The sequence below is a fragment of the Girardinichthys multiradiatus genome, chromosome 2, assembly GCF_021462225.1.
Source record: "Girardinichthys multiradiatus isolate DD_20200921_A chromosome 2, DD_fGirMul_XY1, whole genome shotgun sequence".
NCBI lineage: Eukaryota > Metazoa > Chordata > Actinopteri > Cyprinodontiformes > Goodeidae > Girardinichthys > Girardinichthys multiradiatus.
The window spans coordinates 27,153,510-27,175,180 of record NC_061795.1 but is presented as its reverse complement, the minus strand read 5'-3'; the positions used below and the strand labels follow the sequence as shown (position 1 = coordinate 27,175,180).

Genomic DNA, 21,671 nt, shown 5'->3' with positions numbered 1-21,671 from the left:
AACATTAGCAGTATACCTTACTAATCTTTGTTTGGCAAAGTGACTTGGGCAGTCTAAGTCACTGTTTGCTGCATAACCGTTTTAAATAGCAGCCGGGTAACAGCTGGGCGTTCAAAATTTCCTGTTGGCAGCAAATAAATACTCATACCCCTTCAACCTTTTCATAATTTTTCTCACTGCACCCACAAACTTCAATGTATTTTACTGGGATTGTATGTGAAACACATAGTGTTGTGTATAACTGATGTAATGGAAAATTTTACTTTAGCTAAAATCTCATGATGAAGTTGAACTTTGTTTTTCATAATGTTATTTGGGTGACTCATGCTCCTCTGTCTCTCCTCCGAAGATCATGCTAGGGCTGAGTTTGCAGCTAGTGGGGGTGGTGGATGAGTGGCTGTACGTTCAAACCAGATAACTCACTGAAGGTTTAATATTTCTCACTCCCTTCATCCTTGAGGATAAAACAAATGTGCTGGCTCTGTTAAGACAAAACCCTACGAGAGCAACAGAGGAAACATTTTTTGCAAACTGAGTTCTCTTTGTACAAGATGACTTTTATAAACTTCACTGATTAACGTTTTGCCATTGAAGTGCTTTGGGTAATATTTTTCCACAACACTGAAGTGAATAGAAAAGGACACATGCTTTTGTGTTCTGCTCCTCAATGCCTTTTAGAACCACCGTTTGGTACATTTAACAGCTGCAAGTGTTTTAGCCTACGTCTGTACTAGCTTTGCACATCTGGAAGCTGATACTTTTGCCCTTTCTTCTTAGCAAAATTCCTCAAACATTGAGAGGATCTGTGAACATCAGTTTGCATCCAAACTGTATTTAATAGACAGCATCACTTCAAACAGGAACCTGTTTTGGGGGTATGTGTGCCTTTAATTCAAACTGCGTAATGCAGCAAGACGCGCTTAACAAAACCATGATATGAGCACCCCCATGCCACACAAAATAATAGCAAGCTACCAAAAAAAAAACAAAAAACTAGTTATTTAAAATGTCTATTGCAACACCGTTAGGGAAGTTGAAGATCACATGCATTTGACTGGGCAATTTGAAATGACATATATCATGTCTATATACACCACCTATGTTTCTACTCGTGAGTCCTATTAACTTAATGGAAAATAGAAACGCGTTTCCTGCCCAAAGGAGTGCAGTGCTTTTCATAAAGGTCCGTTATAGCTTGAGACCACTTTGAGTAATTGTTTCAGCACAGGGTGCAATAGGTTGAAAGAAAGTATCGAGGACTTTTAGGGGTTAAAATCGGCTTTATTTTACAACAGCTTAGTATTGATAGACATAAGAGTGGATCCCTGGGTGGTAACCTACGCCTTAGAGATGTGGGGCCATCACTGATCCAGATTTAGGGTTTTTCTTTGGATGAAATTTCAAAAGAGATAAAAAAAAAAATCAGACCATCACGTCATCATGCTGAATAATCTATAGACCGTGATTTATTGTGAGACGAGAGCAGTATAATTAAACCGTTGTGCTTCATGAATCACAAGAACAACAGGAATCACTTCTTGTCACTGGCTGCCTTCCTTGAAACCGTTTTGTTGGTGTTGGTGTATTTCTGTCGATCATTTCTGAAGAGAGAAGAGAGCAAACCTGTTAGGCACTGAAAGTAAAGACTATCATCTGTCATGGTACTGAACTTAGTAAAAGATGGAGGTGTATGTTGTTTGGCATTGTACCTGCTCATTTTGACTTTATTTCTACATCCCAGCCCTCCCTCCCAGTGGCTGGTGCGCATGCCTCTCGTCATCATGCTCCCACAGCTGACGCAAGGCTTTCCGTTAGCGTAGGGCTGCAACATCAAACACAGTAAACTGCATTAAAAAACAGCAACTGTGCATTCATGTTTCTGGAGAAAAAAAGTTATGATAATTTTTGTTTTGTGTTTATAAGCCTATCTTTAAGTCTGTTCTGTATTTTCAGACATTCCACTAAAGTGTGGAATAAAACCATCACGTTCATTGAAAAATCTGGTAATTATGGAGAGTTTAAATATGGGAAACTGTTTAAGTTCTCATTAAATTTAAATATTTTCCTCCACCTGTTCTTTGGCGCAAAATCCACAGATCATCCTGGTGGCGAGTTCCATGGGGTGGTCCTGGTTCTCATCGTGGCACACATCACAGGCATATGCCCGACCACAGCAGGGAAACCTGGCAATACGAGGGGGGAAGTGTTTCTCAGAGCTCTGACACTGATATGCAATATAAAGTAAGGGTCACTGCAGGGACGATACCTGAGCCAACGATGGCTCTGTTTGTAATGTTTGCATGTTCCTTTATCCGGCAGCGGCTTCCCTTTCTGCACAGCTGGATCTCTTATTGTTTTGTAGCTGACAGCACTGGAATCTGCACGAACGACGGGGAGGAATAATTAGGTGCAGCGGAAGTAACAGCAGTCTGAAAACCTACTAATGCTAATACTTTAAGTTTTTCACACACTGAGCAGCTTTTTGAACAATATTATGTAAGTTTGGTTGGAAATCCAACTGGGGCAGCCTCCTTGTAAGATTTTAAACCTTTTGCTGATCCATGTGGAAGCAAAGTGGGCTCTGACCTGTTTTGTTGGAGGATCGAGGCTGAATGTACTGGAACCTTGTGCTCTCAGCCATGATGCTGAGTTTGCTGTGGCAGTTCTCACAGTTAAACTCCTTTGTTTGTCCATAGAAAACTTTCTAATGAAAAAAGATACAAGATAATCAGTCACAATTCAGTATTAAATTAGATGTGTTCCAGCTTTCTTTGATGGTGTTTCTTGATGTTCATCACCTCCACAGGGACCTCCTGAGAGCAGCTAAGGCATCCCAAAGTCAGGTCGCAGTCCTGAAGTACGAGGTCAGAGGCTATGGCATTTTGAAGGTCTAAGTATCCCAGGACGTCGCTGTAATGGTGGATCATGCAGGGCCTGAATGCAGCGTTTATGTCCGCATTACACTTCTCACATTGAGCTGAGCAGGTTGTCCTTCCACTGAGAGTCAGATCTGCAGTCACCTTACACCTGAAGCCAGCAAGAAGCAGCAACTGGTCAGGTTTAACCCTCAGAATCAGATCTACAGAAATCATTTTGTGATTTTTGACACGAGTTACCTGTTACACTGCAGGCAAACAGTAATCTGCTGGGCAATAACGGTGGCAGTGTTTTCCCCCAGCCTGAGGCCGATCAGCTTGATCTCTGTACCTCTGCGGGGATCGTTGATTTTAATGTTCTCCACCAGATGGCTCCCATCTTCCTCCTGCAGCTGACCTTCATCACACTGTGTAGGCTCTTCTTCCTCCGAGTCCTCATATTGTGTCTTGTCAGCCGTGTTACAGGTATCCTCATCAGCAGCAGAACCAGAAGCAGGGTCAGAGGTTTCAGTCACAGAAACCTTGAGTTCCTGGTATGGTATAAACTGCAGGCCGGCTTTTTCTAAATCAATGTCTTTCTTAAGCTAGAACAAAGGCAAAACAAGGATTTGCATGTTAGTTATCACAGATCATATCTCCTTATGAATTGTATTTACAGTGAGTCCTTTAGTAAACACTTCAAAGAGGACAACAAGTAAGGAAACATTGGAGAAGAGTTGACCCTCAATCATGGCAGTCAGATTTTTAATTTTTTTTTTTAATCTAAAAAAGGCTGCAAGTAATTTGTGGTATGTCTCTACCAGTTTTGCACATCAAGAGACTGAAACTAATTTCCAGTCTCCTTTGCAAGTAGCTCATTTAGACTGGATGCAGTGAGTCTGCGAACAATTTTCAAGTGTTGCCACAGGTTCTTGATTGGATGTACACTACCGGTCAAAAGATTTAGACTCACTTTCTCATTTAATGGTTTTCTTTATTTTTAACACTATTCACATTGTAGTAGATTCTCACTGAAGACATCAAAACTGCAAATGAACTCATATGCAATTATGTAGCAAACCAACCATTGTTAAATAACTTTAATTATGTTTTATATTTTAGATTCCTTAAAGTAGCCGCCCTTTTCTGTAATGACTAAAATATTAACCTTTGGCCGTCTCTCAATGAACCTCTGGAAAATTCTTTCAAGACTCTTTGGAAAACCATTTCAGGCGACCACCTCATGAAGCTCACAGAGAAAATGCTAAGAGAGTAAAGCAGTAATCAAAGCAAAGGGTGGCTATTTTAAAGAATCTAACATTTAAAAATGTTTAGTTATTTTACACTTTTTGTTTACTATATATTTCCAAGTGTGTTCATTCATTGTCGCCTTTGGTGAGAATCTACAATGTAAATAGTCATGAAAATAAAGAGACCCATTAAGTGAGAAAGTGTAATTAAAACTTCTGACCAGTAGTGTACACCTTTACTTTGACTGGACCATTCTATTATTAATGAGCTTTGATCTAATCCAAGGTTTAGTTCATTGGATATGAAGACTTTTGCAAAGCACAGTTTTGACAAATGAAAGAGACAACACGAGAATAATGGTTAGAACAAAGATTGGGCTCGAGAAGTTGGTGTTTATAGTAAAGACAAGAGCTCCCAGGACTGAGCTTTGTGGCATCCCAAAGTAAAGGTAACAGGATGCAAATGTTTTTCGTCATCAAGAAACCTTGAATAAAAAACAACACCCAATGAGGAGAAAGTCGAAATAATGTGTGTGCAATGCCCAAGGTGCTCATCTAAGATAATCTAATTGATAATTGATTAGAAATGTTGGCTTTGTCATCAACAATTCCCACATTTTTCATGACCAAATTTTAGATATTCCTGTAGAAGTCAGATTTTATATAAAAAAAAGTGTAAAAACAACAAACTATTGTTTGAATGTGTGAATGAATGGGTGGATGGATAAAGAAATAGAAATAAACAAATGAATGGTGATTTTTTTTTTTTTTTACTATATCCAATTTTCCTTTTCCATGCTTATCCACACCTGAAAAATATTCATATTTATTACTTTTCCAAACCTGAGAATAAACCTCGCACTGTACAATAAACTGGTGCCCATACAAACTGCAGCTTCACCTGTCTGGCTCCTTCGGTGAACAGTCTCTCCAAGCTCCGATCCAGCCAGCGGCGAAAAGGCCGGAACAACATCTCCACCTTTCCCAGCAGCTGGTTGGTAGCATGTTTAGCCTGAAGCCACTCCAAAGAGGCTTGTTGCACATGCCTGCATAGCCAAAGATTTATAGAAATGCCTGTAAATTGATCTGCAACACTTAACTGTTAGCGTTAGAATAAAAAAAGCATCTAATTTTACTTTGCCATGACTGGTGGTAAGTCCTGGTCCAGCGGTATATCTAATGTGAAAATCTGTGTGTGATTTTAAAAAAAAAAAGATCATGAAAGGGTGTTTATTCCATTTCAAGCATTTAATTTGATATTTTACTGTGTTTTATTATGTGAATTATAAATAAAAACTGCTCTTTACCTCCAGGGGGTAGTTGTCTGGGAAGCTAACCATTATATCAACTTCTTTCAGATCAAAAGGCTGTAATAAAATATAAATAAAATTAAACTTTCAAATAACTTGTTTCAAATTAACCTTAATACTCATATTGGGAACCTGGCTTTTAAGACCCTGCAGTATTTTTCTTATAGCCAACAGGCCTAATTTAGATCCAGTACCACAACCTATGTTTTTTCATTAAGTAAAACTATAAACTATACATATTACATTTTTATTAAACATGAGATAGAAAGTGCTCACCCAGTCTGGATCCGTGGCCTCTACCGTCACCCTGTAATAAGTCAGTTTGCCGTCGCCGCTCTCCTGAATAATCAGCTGATCTTTAGGGAAACGCTTTTTCAGCTGCTTGATCTCGGTGTCTCGCATCTCCTTGGCCTTGTCCTCAGTCATGTCGCACAGCTTCACCTCCTGCAGGCCGCCGGGACGGGACACTGGAAGATGGCGTGGCATGGCTTTACTCTGAATAACAGTAACAGATGAGTCATCCACCGGAGGGAACGGTGGTGGGTGCCAGAAGCGACATCTGTCCTCCATGGTGCAATGCCCCAAGTGAAAGTAGCGACAGGGGCGGCGGGCAGAGGCTGGGGCAAACGTTGGGTTGTGTGTAAGCGACTTGTCTCCCTTATGTTGGCCAGAGTCCTGAGAGCCAGTGGGAGTAACATCAGGCTGGCTGGGTGACTCAGCAGTTTTCCTCTCATGATCTTCGCCATCTTCTCTTACATGCAGAAATCTACATCTCTTTCCAAAATTACAGTGTCGCCCTTGGGAGAAGAAGCGGCACAGCTGCTGTGTTTGGTGAACTGGCTCAGATTTTTTCTCTTCAGTTTTCATTTCCTCTTCATTCTCCATTGTTAAAACCTGAAGGAATAAACACAGCAACTATTTCATAACAGATAATTGACTCGTCATTGTTTTCTTAAATATAGCAAAAGCAGAAGTCAGCCATTTTAACCAAAAGCTATATTCCCATTATTGTAATAACTTTCCTTTATTTTTGTTAAAATTTAAAAAACAAACATAAATATAATAAATATAACAAATAAAGAGCATTGTTGTTTCTTTTTCACACAAAAAACTAAAATAAACTAGCGATTTATCTAGTAATATATTCTACTATATATATATATATATATATTATATATATATATGCAATTGTCAACAATGGCTCTTTTTCTAAATAGAAAATAATGGGATGTTAACTTGTACAACTTTTTTTGGTATAATACAATGCTATGGAGCAATTGAACACATTTGCTTTATTTTTTTTTATTTCTTAATCTGGAAGCTAAAATTAAGCGTCACATCCAAACGTGTCTTTATGTGAGGGATCCATGAGATATATATACAAAGGAGTAAATTTTAGAATTTATTGATGGTCCACCTATCTATTGTGCCACCTTATATTATAGTACAAACAATTATTTGTGTCTTTTTTTCACGTTTGCCTGTTATCTAGTTTTAGCATTAGCATACGCCAAAATAAGTTTGTTTACTCACGGTTAGATTACTGTTGCTAGAGAATTAATTTCGTTTTTGTAGAAATGTGGGCTTACCTCGAATCCACCTGGATTCAGCGCCGCTATTTTTTGATGCAGATAAACCCAGCTGAAGTTTTTTAGAGTTTAAAGCCTGTAAAGGTGGACTTTCGGAACTGTCAGTTGACCTGACCACGCAGTTAACGCTACATGTCTACGCCCTCTCTTCTTCTCTCACTATTGGTTGGCACTCGCTTCGTAGAAGTACACAGTCTTGTCGCTACCGTGACTTTTCACCTGCGCTACAACAATTTTAATAACTCTATGAAGGCGTAAATAATTGTCTAAAAGTGTGGCTGCTTTACTGTCAAGAAGAATCCTCTTCACTGGTATAGTAACCCGAGACTCTATCGCCACCTAGTGTCCCGGAAGATGAGCCAATGACCTATTCTAAGCTATCAAATCCTGAATTCCTGTGGCTGTCATACAGCTACAAAAACAGACGGTAAAGGAAAAAATGCTGGTTTTCATCCGCATGCAGAAATGTATCTTTTTTCATGGTAAATCTTAATAAAGATTGTAGTTCTAAATGTCATTTTCTAACTGTGCAAACATAAAGTCGTATTTACAGTGGAAATCACTGCTGATCAATCTATCATCCTGTTCATTCATAAAAAAGCCACATTCAAAATGTGTTTGTTTAATATATATCATTACCTATTTACTAAATAAAATTTTTTATCGGGACAAATACAATAGAGCAGTATCACACTGAACCTAATGTTTCACATGAACTTAAGCAATCCTTGTAAAATATTTTTAATATCAAAACATCTATGAAAACTATATGATTGCAAAGAATGTTTTGATCCACTCAAATTTGCATACAATGTGATAGACACAGAACCCCGGATTTAGATCTAGATTTGCCTGCACATGACTTGATCTAAACTATTTAATTGTAGCTCTGGCTGTATATTTAGAGTGGTTGTCGTACTGGAAGGTGAACCATTTCCCCAGTTTCAAGTCTTTTCTGCAGACTCCATCTGTTTTTATTACCAGGATATCTCTGTATTTAGCTCCATCTATCATCACATCAACTCTGCCGGATTCCTATGCAAGAAAAGCATCCCCACAGCATGATGCTGCCACCACCCTGTTTTGTGGTGGAGATCATGTGAACTGGAAAAGTTTGGTTTTGATTTCTGACCAATTCACTTTCTTCAAAGGTTTCCTGTATGCCCTATATGCTTTGTTGCAAACTGCAAACTGGACTTCTCATGAATTTCTGCTTACCACTTTTTTTAAAAACAGGTATGTGGAGTGTTGGCCTATGCCTAATAGTTGTCCTGTCAACACCTCCCCCACCTGTGCTGTGGATCTCAGATGCTCCTCCAGAGTTGGCATTGGGCTTTTGCCTGCTTAGCTGATTGTCTTCCATGCCAGGGGTGTTATATCAGGTGAAAGGCATTATATGGTTTATGCACTCAATGCTTTTAGGCCCATATTTTCTTAACATAAAATCAAATGTTTCTCCTTGGGGAGGAGGTAACTCTTTAGAACTGTTTTGACCCATTATGCGTCTCGATAATGGGGGAATAAAACATGTCTGGTCCAAGAGGCAGAGACTTCCTGATGTACTTTCCTACTAACTTCTTCTAGGAAAGCCCAGCTAAGCCACAGTCTTGTGAGGAGGGGTATTTTACAGTGAATATTGAGATGGATGGCCATGTCTTGGTAGATTTGCATTTGTAGCACACTCTTTCCATTATTGGAGGATGGATGGATAGATGGATGGATGGATGGATGGATGGATGGATGGATGGATGGATGGATGGAGTAAAGGGGGCTGAATATAAAAAACCATACAACATATTGGAGATTTTTAATGTTTTTAACCATGTACTGTATATGTATAGAAACAACTCTTGATCTAGCACATAAAAAAACAATCAAACAGATTTAAGCTTATGATTGTTTTGTGAAAAAATAAAAAAAAAAGTTCAATAGATATGAATACATTTTCTCAATGTTTTCAGAGGACTGAGCAGCTGTTTTTTAACGTCATGCCAGACTGGTTGGAAAGCCACCTGGAGGCAATGAATTGTGGCCATTGCTGACTCACCTGGAAACACTGAAAAACTGGGCTCTGGCCTATTTTGTTTGAGGCGTGAATCAGAATATCCTTGTTTCTTGGAACCCTGTAGGTGCTGAACTTGCAATGGCAGTGCTCACAGCTAAACTCCATTTTGTTTGTCTGCAGGTCAGGTCACAAGAGTCTGACAGCAACATTTCTGCTTCCTTTGCAGAGTGTTTGCAGAGAATATGATCTGGATCAAGCTGCATTAGTGAGGTGACCAGATCCGGCTGTAGCAAAGCATACCCAAACAATGACACTTCCATCTTCATGCTGATTTTCATGGAATGCTGTGTTTGGTTTATGCCAAACATGTCCTCTGTTCTGGTGTCCAAATAAATAATATTTAGACTCATCTGTCCAAAGATCATCATTCCAGACGTCCTGGTCTTTCTCCATGTTCTCTATGACAAACTTTAGTCTGACCGTATGTTTTTTTTACAAAGTAAATGGTCGCTTTTGAAACATCACTCATGAAAATTTAACCGGTGTTTAACTCTCAGTCTCTTTGTGATTGTAGAGCCAAACACTTTTAGATCAACAGTAAGAGCCTGGTGTAGGTCCTATGATGACATTTTAGAGTGTTTGGAGACTTCTTTCAGCATCTTGCATTCTGCTGTCAGGGTTAACATGTTTGGACGTCCAGCGCTGGGCATGTCAGCAATTTTTTGGATTGTCTTCCATTTGCACATTTTTTCTGTGGGGTGGAACAGCTGATTTCAATTCTTTAAATTCCATACCAGACTCATACGTCTCCAAAAACCTTCTTTTGAAGGCCTCAGACAGCTTTTTCAATCTTACCATGGTGTTCACTCTCACTTCAACAGTCAGAAGCACACCAAACTAAACCTCTGAGGTTTAAACAGGGAAAGCCTCCTTCAGTAACAATGTTCCCGCCATGAGCACCAGATGTGAAACACCTGTATGTAATTTTAGTGATTTTTATTGGGAACAAATTGTGACCTAATTTACCCCTCAACAGAAATAAAAGGTCTTTCCCTCAGATTTATTTATATGACCTGAGTTTTTTCAGTATCGTTAAATTTGATATCAAATATCCACATGTCCAAATATGTTTCAGAGTGTCCTAATATGTTCTGATAACACTTATTGAATTATTATAGCTGCCTTTAAATAAGCTAAACTAATAAACACATAACAGCAACATTTAAAGCAATTTAATGGGGTTGCTTTCAATTTACAATCACGGGAAGATGAAGGAACTTGAGCCAAATTCAATTCCATCCATCAATCCATTTTCTATACCCGCTTCTTCCGTTCAGGGTTGTGTGGGGGGGGAGCTGGCGCACATCTCCAGCGGTGTACGGGCGGGAGGCGGGATACACCCTGGACAGGTCACCAGTCCATCACAGAGCAATACAGAGACACACCCGACAAAAAAAAACCATGCACACACCCATTTACACCAAGGGACAAATTAACCAGTCATGTTTTTGGATTATGGGAGGAAGCCAGAGTACCCAGTGAGCCAATTTCAGTTAATTTTGTCAAAATAATGTCATTTTAATTACAAATGAAATTTACATAAAAAATTCTATCCCTACCTTGTTGCTAAACACACAAGTCACGCTAAACAGCAATGCAAACTTATTTCTGAGACCCTTGTTAGTCAAATGCATAAAACCACTTCTCCAGCTCTCTCCTTCAAATATAGAGAATTATGATGTTAGTGCATCACACTATTCTATGAATACTTCCATATTTAGCACTTTTACCTGTAATATCACTTGTTCTTGTATATGAAAAAAAAAAAACTTTAGTTAATTTAGACAGTGAACAAGGCATGTTGCTGACCTGAGTAGTGAACCCTGCAGTAACTGCACCACAAAAGGCAGTTCTGTCCATGTCAACACCAGTTACTGCAGCATAAACTGAGTATTTCTGTTGTGGCTCTTGTAATTCTCCTCAATACTTCTCATGACTTGGAGAGCAATGTACTAAACATGTTAAAGGATTATTAAATTTAATAGATGAAAATATATTTCATTAAAAAAAAGCAGTTCCACACATTAAGATTAAACATGTGATGGCAGTGTTGACCGAATCATTATGAGCCATATTTTCTTTTTCAGCCTGGTATTATAATGAGTAGAGTTTGGAACTGCAAAAACTAAGAGAAATCACAGTCCTTCTTGTTTTGATAAGCTGCGGTAAACATAATCACAGTCGGAACAGGCACTAACACTAATCCTTTAATATTTTCAGAAACTGAGCAGCTTTTTAAACAATATTATGCAAGTTTGGTTGGAAGTCCAGCTGGAGCTGTTCCCTTGTTTTAGGAACTTAAACCTACATCAATCTGTCTGGAAAGAGGTACAAGTGGGTTCGGACCTGCTCTAATAAAGGGTTGTTTGGTCAATGTGTCATATTTAATTGAATGGGGGGAAAAATCATTAAAACAAAAAAACAAAAACAAATAATGAAGTACAAAAGTACAACCCTTTTTTTTATTTGCACTTTTGGTTATGTCATTATCCAGATTACTAAAATGGATTTTAAAATAAGGTCTCTGTAATAAAAACAACTTGCCATTTTAAAAACTAGTGGAAGGTGAAAAGTTTATATTTTAAAAGAAATCTTCAACAGCAAACGTATAAATGTGTAATAAAGATGGCTGAACAAATGTGTTGCCCCCTTTGGTAAAGGTTGGTTAAAAGCCTTACAATAAATGTTCATAGCAACATTCAATAATTAATTTGAAGACATTTATTTCTTTATCTATCCATTTCTTGTTTATGCCTGCTTATTTGTGCAGGGGGAAAGGGAGCTGATGCCTATTTCCAGATTTCCAGCAGTCATTAAGTGAGAGGTGGGGTACACCCTAGGTTCTGACAAGGCCCCCTTTTGCCCCTTTTCCATTGGATCTATTCAGCCCGGCTCCACTCCACTCGGCCTGCTTTGTGAACCTTTCCATTACTGTTTTTACCTAATTTTTTCTTCCCTGCTCCTGAGCAGGTACTGAGTCGGGACTACATGTGACATGAACAGACTGCTGTTCACTGATTGGCCGTGGGAGGAGGAGAAATGAGAAGGCAACTACAATAATATTCGGACCACAATGGCCGGAGCGGGTCATACAGAAAGGAAACATCAGCTTTCCGACATGCAGGTAGGGGTCACTGTATTTAATAACATCCTAAATTAGCTGATCCCACATAAAATCAGCTGTTCAGATGCTAAACATTTATCCCAAAACACACAAAACAAAAACTCCATGAAAACAGTGTGTTTGGTTTGGAAATTTGACGGTCCTTAAGCGAACCACCATCTGCAGGAGGAGGGAGCAGCTCCTCGTAATCAGACTGCCTGCATCGGATCACACGGGAGGAAGGTATATATAAAATATATATATATATATATATTCAATACTCAACCTAAAACTAACTTCACCTTGGTCAAAAAAACCACAGTTTTGCGCTTTGAAGTCCTTGTCCTTCTGATTGCCATGGCTGAAACAAAAACTTCCTCATAAAGCTCAAAATTGTAACTTTGGAGCTTTACCAGACCAGACAGCAGCATCTCTCCTTCTCATAACCCCCCCCCCCCCCCCCCCCCCCCCCCCCCTGTTTATTTATTTTGTTGTTTTCTATATTTTTTTTTTGTTATTATTTAATCATTTCACGCAGATTAGACAATGTCACACAGCAATAGCAGCACAGCGCACGGCTGGAGGCGGGGCTTCAGCTGCCATAGCTCAGCTTCAGTTAACTACAGATTTTTATTTAAAATTCCTTGGTATCGGAAAGAGTCCACGGTCCTTAGAAGAAAAATAGGCACACAGCACCCTACTTTACAGTACACATGGGGTGTTTTCTCACAAATTCATCCTTTGTTTCAGAGTGTTAGTCTCATCTATTTCTAGTGTAGGTTAGCAAACTCTACATGTTTATGTTTGTGATGGTAGGACAGAAAATTATTTTTTTTTCCTTGTATCATTCACAAGCAACCACTGTAGATATTTGCCTAATTGCAAAGGAGATTTGATGACCCCAAGATGTAATGCTTGGTTCCGGTTCTTCAACAGCAAGCCTTTTTTATCTCCCGTACCATTCTGCTCACATTGTGAGTTGACAAGATATCGTCATTTAGACCGTGGCCAGTGGCTAAAAGAAATAGGCCACTGAGTCATGTCATGTTTACTCTAGGGAAACAGATTAGCAGTAAAACGTTTCTACAAACTGTGACCCAATTATATGTGCCACTGGTGGTTTTGTCAAAACAATTATTTCTTAACTCTTACAGGGATTTTTTTTCCTATTAGGTATATTTCATTTGAATTTTGAAATAGGTAATTATTCTGTGTGAGAATATGTTGGTGCTACTATAAAAGATGAATTTATTCTACGTTTTTCTTTACCAAGAGGGTAAAGAAATATATTTGTTTAACATTTGTGTGTTTTATGATCATTTGCAGCCAGATTTATTTCATTCATTCTGATGCACATTTCAAGTTTTTTTTCCTAAAAGTAAAAAAAAAATAATAATGGATAGAAAATTTACCAAAAAGATTGTTTAAATAGGAACAAGAAATATAAATTATCTAACTGCTTTTACTTTTCATAAACAAATAATGATCAATATTTTCAAAATGGATAATGCTTGTCTGTCAACTCTGTGCTAATAGAACTATAATGCAACAAAAAGTAGTGTGGAACTGTTAACTGCAGATGTTTAACTTGTGAGTCCATGCATGCAGTCATCCTGAGCTCCCACTTTCTCTGTGTGTACAGATTCAGGCCCCTCAAGACCCCTCTGCGATAGTGGAGTTGGAAGTTCTGAGAAAACTCCGGTTTTCTTTGCTTCAAGATGAAGAGGCTTTCCCTCCACATTGCTGTTCAGATGAGCTAGATCTTTCAGCAGGGTGCTTAGAATCTGTGAAACCTCCTCAAGTGTTCGATGGTCCTCAATCGCATTTAAGCTGTCCATAAGTTGTTTGGTGAGTTTGACACATTTTCTTCTCAGATCTAACTTCCTTGTTCGTTTGTGTGGGATCTGGCCAGATGCTAAGGTCATATCTGCTTCTTTGAGGAAAACAAAGGGAATCACAATTCTACCTTTTTTTTTTTTTTACAGTTTTGAGGGAAAGCTTTTATCTTGTAAAGTTTGTGTAGAAGATAAATATTTTTCAAATATTTTCTTACCATTTTTCCCATCTGCATGTCCTGCATGCTCACTTGAATGTGCCACAGCAAAGCGTGTTTCCCAAACCACCGGATCTCTCTCCAGGGCCATTCTCAGCATCTTTGAAGCTGCCTTTTTACTCCTTTCTGCGTTGTCCACCACCTAACATGAGGAAATTAAGAGAAGAAGGAAGAAGAGGAATTCATCTCTTGAATTATCAAAGCAAGAAAGGGCGATGGGCTATCTGGTTTAAACTCCACATCGTACAACAAAAACCAGCATTTCTTTAAATAAATCAGATCATCTCAGTAAAAAATCTTTTATTAGACTACACCAACCTTAAATTTAGAAAATGTCGCTATCTTGCTGACTGATATGGTCGCTGAACATCCCACCTTTTTGGTAGATGGCTGACGGGATTTTTTGCAGGCAAGGCTGTGGTCCTCCAGCTGTGTAATGAGAAGAAACGTGCAACTTCATTCAAAAGCTACTGGCGTTTATACTTTTAGTAATAAAGATGTTCATCTTTAGCCATGATTTTCATGTGATAATAAAGGACAAACCGGACAAAGTGGTAGGGCATAGTGATACACATATTTTTACCAGGAATATCTGATACAAATATCTGGTACAGCCCCGTCGTTCAGAACGATTTTCCTAACAGCGGCTAATGTTGCATTCATGTACAGCTGAGATACTATGTTGTTAAAATATCAATACACCTCCAAAATGATTTAAACATGTTTTATTTTCAAATATGGGCACAGTCTTATTTAAACATTTCTAAATGTCAACATATTGACCGTTTTCAAGTGGTTATTTAGTTGTAAAATCTATCTATCCAGGCATTGGCTATGCCTGCTTATTCTACTTTATTAATTGAAAAGAATCCAACCGAATCTCCAGTCAGTTCTATACTTTTCTTAAGTCTTAGAACAAAATAAAATCACATTCATTTCAGAAATTGAAAAAGATTCTTTGTTTACTGCTGACCAAATAAAAATTATATATTTATTGTTTTATTTTATTTTATTTTTTTGATTGAAGTATGAGGATAATGTACAGAACCATGACTTTGAAGCACGAATACATACCAAATCGTGATTTTTATGTACTGTTACAGCCCTACAAAGTGGCATTATATGCATGCTTCTCAATATTGTTTCCTCTGACGTATCTCTTAATTCCATGCGTTAATGCCCCTTATATGCTGTAGGAAACTCACCATCTTTCTAGCCTTTTCTTCGAAATACTTCCTCTTCTGGGCCACAGCGAGATCTTTGCCTTGATGGCAGACAAGCCTTTTAGACCCCACAAACATAAAAGGGATTCCGGTAAATTCAATAGAAGGCATCCCAGAGCCGCCGGCCCACTGCCAGTGCACCCGGTTCATAGGCAAAGGCTGCCAATCTGTGGATCAGCACATTTTTCATTTTATTCATTTACAGATTTATTGATCAGCTGAAAGCATTCATGATAAAAAGGACACATTGACATTTTGAAAGGTGGTTGTCAGAAATGCAAATAAGACAATCCTGTTCAGTAAAAATAGCAAGATGTTATCTAGTCACCTAGTAAGACATTTGTATTAAGAGCATTCTGTCACTCAGTCAGATATACTGCATTAAAAATAAGGATGAAATTCCTCATTTTATTTTTACTGTATTGTTTATTCAATACTTATCCCACCTACATACATTAGACTTATCCTTACAAATAGAAATGTAGAACCAAACTGACACGTAAACCTTTACTTATCTAAAAAAACAGATTTAACAACTGAAAATGGAAATGTTGCATTTGTTGAAGATTTGTGTAGTTAAAAGAATTGTTTTACAGTTTTTTATACATCTGATTTTGTAACAATATATGGATGTAAATTTCCCAAAAAAAATTTTAACAACTAAGAATACATTTTTAATTTTAAATCTTTGACATTATAGACAATATTACCCTTGCGAAAATATTTTTGTTTCAGATCTTAACATGAGATGGTGTGCTGTAATTGTAAACGAAATTACTGAAGTATCTGCCTTAACAGATCGGTGGTTTATAGATATATTCATAGAAACTTGATGGGACTGAGAGTCACACCATTTTTCACACTTGTGATTTGAAACAATCGGTGATACTATAAACCAAAGAAAATTGTAACCCAGATCTAAATAGTCGCATAGTCAAGTCATGCAGAGCTAAAATGTGATCGACTTAAAAAATGTTTGAAATCTATTGAAAGTTAGTTGTCATTATGTTTACTGTGACCAGCTGATAGGCTGGAATTTTCTCCCTCTTGTGATGTCATGATCAACCCAGACGCACACAAAGCAGAATTAAGTTTTTCCTCTTCAGGACGTTTATTTGTCTTCAAAGGAGCGTCATTTCTATACCTTTGTCATTGTAATGTCGGTCCACAGAAAAAGTGACAAACTTAGTCAGCGACCCCTCCTCTAGTCTTCTAACCAAAGCATCCACATCTGCGGAGCTTTCAAGCTGGATCGTCATATTTCACATCTGGGCGTTAAATCCGCACAGCGAGGTTACGTCACCGCAGATCGCCTCAGACCGCCCACAGATAACAGGAGGACCAATAACTGCGGACCATCCGTCCCGCTGATCTAATCTGACTCCAAACCCTGGAAATGTGAAAATGGATCCGTGCTGGAACCTAAACAAAACCGTGCCGTGTTAGGAGAGAAAACGCTCCGGATGTGTCTGTGGTAGGATGGGCAGCTTGTCGCCCTCTACAGCCGGGAGGTTCAGGGGTTATTAAGCACAGTAGTAAAAGGTAAACTTGTATAGCGCTTCATCAAATCTCAGAGATCCCAAAGCGCTTTACGGTACGATGTAGCCACAGCTGCCCTAGGGCACACTGACAGAAGTGAGACTGCCATACACAGGCGAGCCCACACACGACGAGTGGACCCCACAACGACCGCCCAGAAAGCTGCCATGGACACAGCGGCTGAAACGGACAGAGCGGGTGTTCGAACCGGCAACCCAACCAGAGCCACAACCAGCACAGTGGTGTCCAAACTTTTTTGCCATGTGAGCCACAAATGTCAAGCTGAAAGTAGTCGGGGGCCACACAATTTCGATTTTTTTTTCTCTTTTATTAAAATTAAAAAAGCTGTTTTATTCTTTTTATTTTTACCAGCTTAACAATAAACTAAACACACAATATTTTAATGAAACAAGCAAAGTAGTCTGATATCTGTAGAGAAGGGGTCTGTAAATCACTGTAGACATGAAATATAAGGGTCTCACAGGTTTGACAGTCAACGATATCCTTAATTTTTTGTGTCTTGGTATGACTCACTTTTACTTTATTTCACCAAGTTAAATAGATGGGTGCACCCAAGTCTGATTTGTATTCATATTTACTATTAAAATAAACTAAAAGCAAAATCCTAGCTGAGTGCAGCCATTCAATCTGTGTACAGTTTTTAGCTCTATTCATCTAATTTAATTTTAGCCCAGAACCTGACCTTTCTGATAAATGTTTTTCATTTTGTACAATGAGCAGCCTTAAATGAACCTATGTAAGACTGGCTTTCAGAATTCTCCTATTGGTCTGTAAAGCACTGAATGGTCTTGGACCAAAATACATTTCTGAGTTGCTGATCAAGTGTGAACTTCAGGGCTGCAGAGATCTATTCACTGAGTCTGTGTTCTCAGGGTTCTGGTCCTAGAGAAGGTGAGGCACCAATTAGTTTCAATTAGTTTTACATTAAGAATCTGACTAATAAACTCTCTAAAATAGTTGCTTCTTTTATATCTTTAATATCTATATTTTAGCATCTTGTTCTTTTAAACTATGCTTTTTGGCTTATGTGTTGATGTGTATTATTTTTGTTCTGTCTTTCCTTTGGATTGCCTTATGTATGAATAGGCTATACAAATCAACTTGCCTTGCATTGCCTATGTGACCTATCTTTCATACATTAAAAGCCTTAAAGTGTTGTCGCTACACAAAGTATTCACACTCATTGCACTTTTTCAAATTTTATCTTCTCACAAGACTAATACAAAGCAGCACATGATTGTGATGATTATGAAGAGCATTGGAAGTTTCTAGCTTTGTACATCTAGAAACAGTCCAGATTTTGTCTAGTTTCCTTGTCCGTGCTTAAGAAAAGCATCCTCACACCATGATGCTGCCATTAACATGTTTCACCTTCAGTGTGGTGTGTTCAGGGTGCTGTACTAGCTTGTGTTAGTTTTACACCACACATAGGACTTTGCATGTAGGGCAACAAAAAATGCAGTTTTGGCCTCATCTGATTAGGGTACCTTCCACATTTGTTGTGAACCCTACATGGTTTTTGGCAAACAATTAGGAGACAAAATGCAAATGCACATGGCACTTTTAAGGCTTTTATTTGTTAAAAAAAAGTACATTTTTAATTGTACTTTTTAATTTTTATCTAGCCTCCATGTTATGAGCAGTTTTTCAGAAACACGTGATTTGTTCCTCTTTTTTTTATTAATCTATAAAAAATGCCACAGATAGCTCAGTTTGACTTACAATTATTGTAACACTAGCAATAAGACTGAAAATAGGATACTAGCTGAACAATTGACATAAAGCAAATAATGATGGATCTCGCAGTTCCTGTGTCAGGTCTTTTCTGGATTCTTTTCTTGTGTCTTACTTTCTGATACCATTAATCTGTTGGTAATCCTCTTCGAGTCTGGACAGACTGCTTAGAAAATTAGTGAAAGGTTTAGGGTTAGGATCAAGAGCATTCAAGAGCTTAAGAAAGTATGAGTCCTTGGAAACAGTGTAAAAGTGGGGGTGGTTTTAAACTTTTGCAAAGTACTGAATATGTTAATTAACTGCTAAAGGTCCAATCTTCATGGGGAACAAATAAAATAACAGTATTTAATATTTGCTTTGTTGATTTTCAACATACATTTCTTAATATGGTGGTATTTTCTTTATTCTTATAGGGAATACTTCCATAGCTTTCCCTTTAAAAGTGCCTCTCCTTTGTGCCTTGGTTGTTAAACAGTGATACTGCATTAAAAGAGATTTTGAAGCAGTTCTTCATAATAAACACTTCTTTATGTGAACAAAGCGCTTTAAGTTACCAGTTAACCAGGTTGCATGAATAATTTGTCGGATCCGTTTGACACTCGATGCCGCCCACGCTGAGAGCAGAGCACAGGCAGACACTCGTGGGCTGAAGTGTTCCGCAACGCTGCTGTGTCTCACTGCAGAATCTTCAGTCAAAAAAAAACTGCCTCTGATTTGTGCTTCAGGATGGCTTTTGCAGATAACAGCCTAGATATCTGGACTAATTTCTTGGGACAAAACTCTCTCTTGCAACCTCTATGGGACAACCTGAGGCTAAACTACCAGGACTATGTGAGATCTCCCCTCTTCCCTGTTGTTCTGACTGTGTCTTCGTATTTCATCTTCTGCATCCCTTATCTTGTTTGTGACATCATGGGGGATAGGTGGCCTTGGGTGCAACAATTCAAGATACAGCCGAGCTACCGACCAACAGTCTCTTCATTGCTGCACTGCACCGGTGTCACCTTGTACAACCATGTGTTTCTCGTGCTCCCTGCATCAGTGGCTCAGTGGCTATGGAGACCACCGGCAGACCTCCCAGACCAGGCTCCCAGGCTGATAGTGCTGATTGTTGGGGTGATAGGCAACCTCCTTCTTTTTGATTTCCAATACTTTATTTGGCACCTGCTCCATCACAGAATCAGGTGGCTGTACATCACCTTTCATGCCATCCACCACAAGTACTCATCTCCCTTTGCTCTTGCCACCCAGTGTCTGGGTGGCTGGGAGCTGGTCACAGTGGGGTTTTGGACCACTCTGAATCCCGTGGTCCTGAAATCTCATCTACTCACCACATGGGTTTTCATGTTAGTGCACGTGTATGTTTCGGTGGAAGATCATTGTGGCTATGATTTCCCCTGGTCCACATCTCGTCTGATACCATTTGGCATCTATGGAGGACCCAGTAAGCACGATGTGCACCATCAGAAACCCAGCACCAATTTTGCACCTCACTTCAGTCACTGGGACAACATATTTGGCACACATGCCGACTTCAGCTTCTGTAATGCTATGAAATAAGGTGCGGTTGAAAGCAGCTGAATAACAGGTGTCTGCTTTTGTGTGACTGTGCATATTTTTGTCCTAGAACAGAAATAAACAGATGCATGCAGTTCTAAAAATCATGTAAGAAGTTAGTAAGTTGCTTTAACCAAAATGCATTTTGTCTTTTCTAAAGTGTGTTTCCATTTGCAGTTATGTAACAAACTCTAATAAATGCATATGTCATCCAGTGTATTTGTCTACACATATTTAGACTCATTTACTCTTGCAAGATTTGACAATCTCTTAACTACATGGAATACTGCATACCAACATCACTGGATATATTTAATAGAATTAACAACATTGCCAGATTGTTTAATGCTAAACTGACCATTGATAAATGGCAATTTCTGCTTTTACACTAATTTAAAGAATTTGAATTAGTGTAAGATCATACAGTAGTGTCTTGCAAAAGTATTCATAGCCCTTGAAGTTTCCACATTTTATCAGGTGACAAAGACAAACATCTATGTATTTTATTTGAATATTATATAATAGACTGACACAAAGCATCACATAATTATTAAATCTGGAAGGCAAAATGTGACGTGCATTTGTGTTCAACCTCACTCAATAATATCATTGTAGAACCACCTTTGGCTGCAAATGCACAGACACATCTCCACCAGGTTTGCTTATCTAGATACTGAAATATTTGCCCATTAATCTTTGCAAAATAGTTCAGACTATTTCTGATCAGATTGAGAACTTCTATAAACAGCAATTTTCAATTCTTGTCACAGACAGATTCAGCTCCGGACTTTGACTGGGCCATTCTAGCACATGAGTATGCTTTGATCTAACCATTTTATTGTAGCTTTGTTTGTTTAGAGTTGCCCTGCTGGCAGGTGAACAGGTATTCTTCCAGGAATGCTGTTTATTTAGCTCCATCCAACTTCCCACCAACTCTAACCTGACCAGTAACCCCATAGTGGTAACAATGGTGACCCATGTTTGATGCGTCAGAAGAAAAAAACTGTACAACAGTTGGCTACTAGAGGTCATCAAAAATGATGTCAGTAGCTAAGCGGTAGAGCACGCAACCCGTTTACAGTCTTTGACGCACCTGTGCCGGGTTCGAACCTTAACCCTGGTGACCTGTGCTGCATGTAAACCCATCTCTCCACCCTGCTTCCGGTCTGTTTACTTTCAAAATATAACAAAAATAAAGACCACCTAAAAATTCACACAACAGCTATTTAGTATTGCACAAATCTGCAATAAATAGCTTTTTTTTTTTTTTTTGTAGCAACTAATCAGTCATCTGAGGTACTTCGGGGAGGTTTGGTTACTTATTCAGTGCTAGTTGCTGTTATTCCGGATATGTTGGTGGCGCTGTGTCGCC

The 21,671-nt window shown here is 38.6% G+C and overlaps 3 protein-coding genes across 6 annotated transcripts; 1 reads left to right on the top strand and 2 right to left on the bottom strand.

Annotated features, from left to right (window-relative positions):
• Nucleotides 1–1,260: 1,260 nt before the first annotated feature.
• si:dkey-24l11.2 (uncharacterized protein LOC100034462 homolog) lies at nucleotides 1,261–7,330 on the bottom strand. Of its 2 annotated transcripts, XM_047383632.1 has the most exons (13): nucleotides 7,005–7,330; nucleotides 5,692–6,309; nucleotides 5,413–5,472; nucleotides 5,242–5,294; nucleotides 5,007–5,151; nucleotides 3,117–3,460; nucleotides 2,799–3,027; nucleotides 2,587–2,704; nucleotides 2,267–2,378; nucleotides 2,072–2,183; nucleotides 1,710–1,822; nucleotides 1,536–1,601; nucleotides 1,261–1,386 (listed from the first exon to the last, which is right to left on the bottom strand). In XM_047383632.1, the coding sequence occupies exons 2-13, from the start codon at nucleotides 6,298–6,300 to the stop codon at nucleotides 1,362–1,364; spliced, it is 1,986 nt and encodes a 661-aa protein (XP_047239588.1). In that variant the 5' UTR covers nucleotides 6,301–6,309; nucleotides 7,005–7,330; the 3' UTR covers nucleotides 1,261–1,361. The 2 variants fall into 2 exon arrangements, with proteins under 2 accessions (XP_047239588.1, XP_047239589.1); XM_047383633.1 differs by having other exon boundaries at nucleotides 1,261–1,601; nucleotides 7,005–7,329.
• A 2,896-nt stretch (nucleotides 7,331–10,226) lies between these two features.
• si:dkey-31c13.1 (uncharacterized protein LOC100002197 homolog) lies at nucleotides 10,227–17,415 on the bottom strand. Of its 3 annotated transcripts, none has more exons than XM_047384338.1 (5): nucleotides 16,593–17,412; nucleotides 15,431–15,615; nucleotides 14,544–14,654; nucleotides 14,226–14,367; nucleotides 10,227–10,410 (listed from the first exon to the last, which is right to left on the bottom strand). In XM_047384338.1, exons 1-5 carry the CDS (start codon nucleotides 16,705–16,707, stop codon nucleotides 10,343–10,345), a joined length of 621 nt encoding a protein of 206 aa, XP_047240294.1. In that variant the 5' UTR covers nucleotides 16,708–17,412; the 3' UTR covers nucleotides 10,227–10,342. The 3 variants fall into 3 exon arrangements, with proteins under 3 accessions (XP_047240294.1, XP_047240285.1, XP_047240278.1); XM_047384329.1 differs by lacking the exon at nucleotides 10,227–10,410 and adding an exon at nucleotides 13,617–14,102 and having other exon boundaries at nucleotides 16,593–17,415; XM_047384322.1 differs by lacking the exon at nucleotides 10,227–10,410 and adding an exon at nucleotides 13,617–14,105 and having other exon boundaries at nucleotides 16,593–17,410.
• Nucleotides 17,416–19,374: 1,959 nt separating this feature from the next.
• Nucleotides 19,375–20,506, top strand: LOC124859703 (cholesterol 25-hydroxylase-like protein 1, member 2). The gene has a single exon (XM_047352594.1). The coding sequence runs from the start codon at nucleotides 19,469–19,471 to the stop codon at nucleotides 20,300–20,302; it is 834 nt and encodes a 277-aa protein (XP_047208550.1). The 5' UTR covers nucleotides 19,375–19,468; the 3' UTR covers nucleotides 20,303–20,506.
• The last annotated feature ends 1,165 nt before the right edge of the window (nucleotides 20,507–21,671 follow it).

Coding starts and splice junctions, on each gene's coding strand:
- si:dkey-24l11.2 (XM_047383632.1), bottom strand. CDS start 6,300: ATGGAGAATGAAGAGGAAATGAAAACTGAAGAGAAAAAATCTGAGCCA. Junction 5,152..5,241: donor TTACCACCAGTCATGGCAAA/GTAAAATTAGAT, acceptor TTGGCTATGCAG/GCATGTGCAACAAGCCTCTT. Junction 3,028..3,116: donor GTTTGCCTGCAGTGTAACAG/GTAACTCGTGTC, acceptor TGCTGGCTTCAG/GTGTAAGGTGACTGCAGATC.
- si:dkey-31c13.1 (XM_047384322.1), bottom strand. CDS start 16,707: ATGACGATCCAGCTTGAAAGCTCCGCAGATGTGGATGCTTTGGTTAGA. Junction 14,655..15,430: donor AAGAAAAGGCTAGAAAGATG/GTGAGTTTCCTA, acceptor CTCATTACACAG/CTGGAGGACCACAGCCTTGC. Junction 14,368..14,543: donor CGACATTTTCTAAATTTAAG/GTTGGTGTAGTC, acceptor TCCTCATGTTAG/GTGGTGGACAACGCAGAAAG.
- LOC124859703 (XM_047352594.1), top strand. CDS start 19,469: ATGGCTTTTGCAGATAACAGCCTAGATATCTGGACTAATTTCTTGGGA.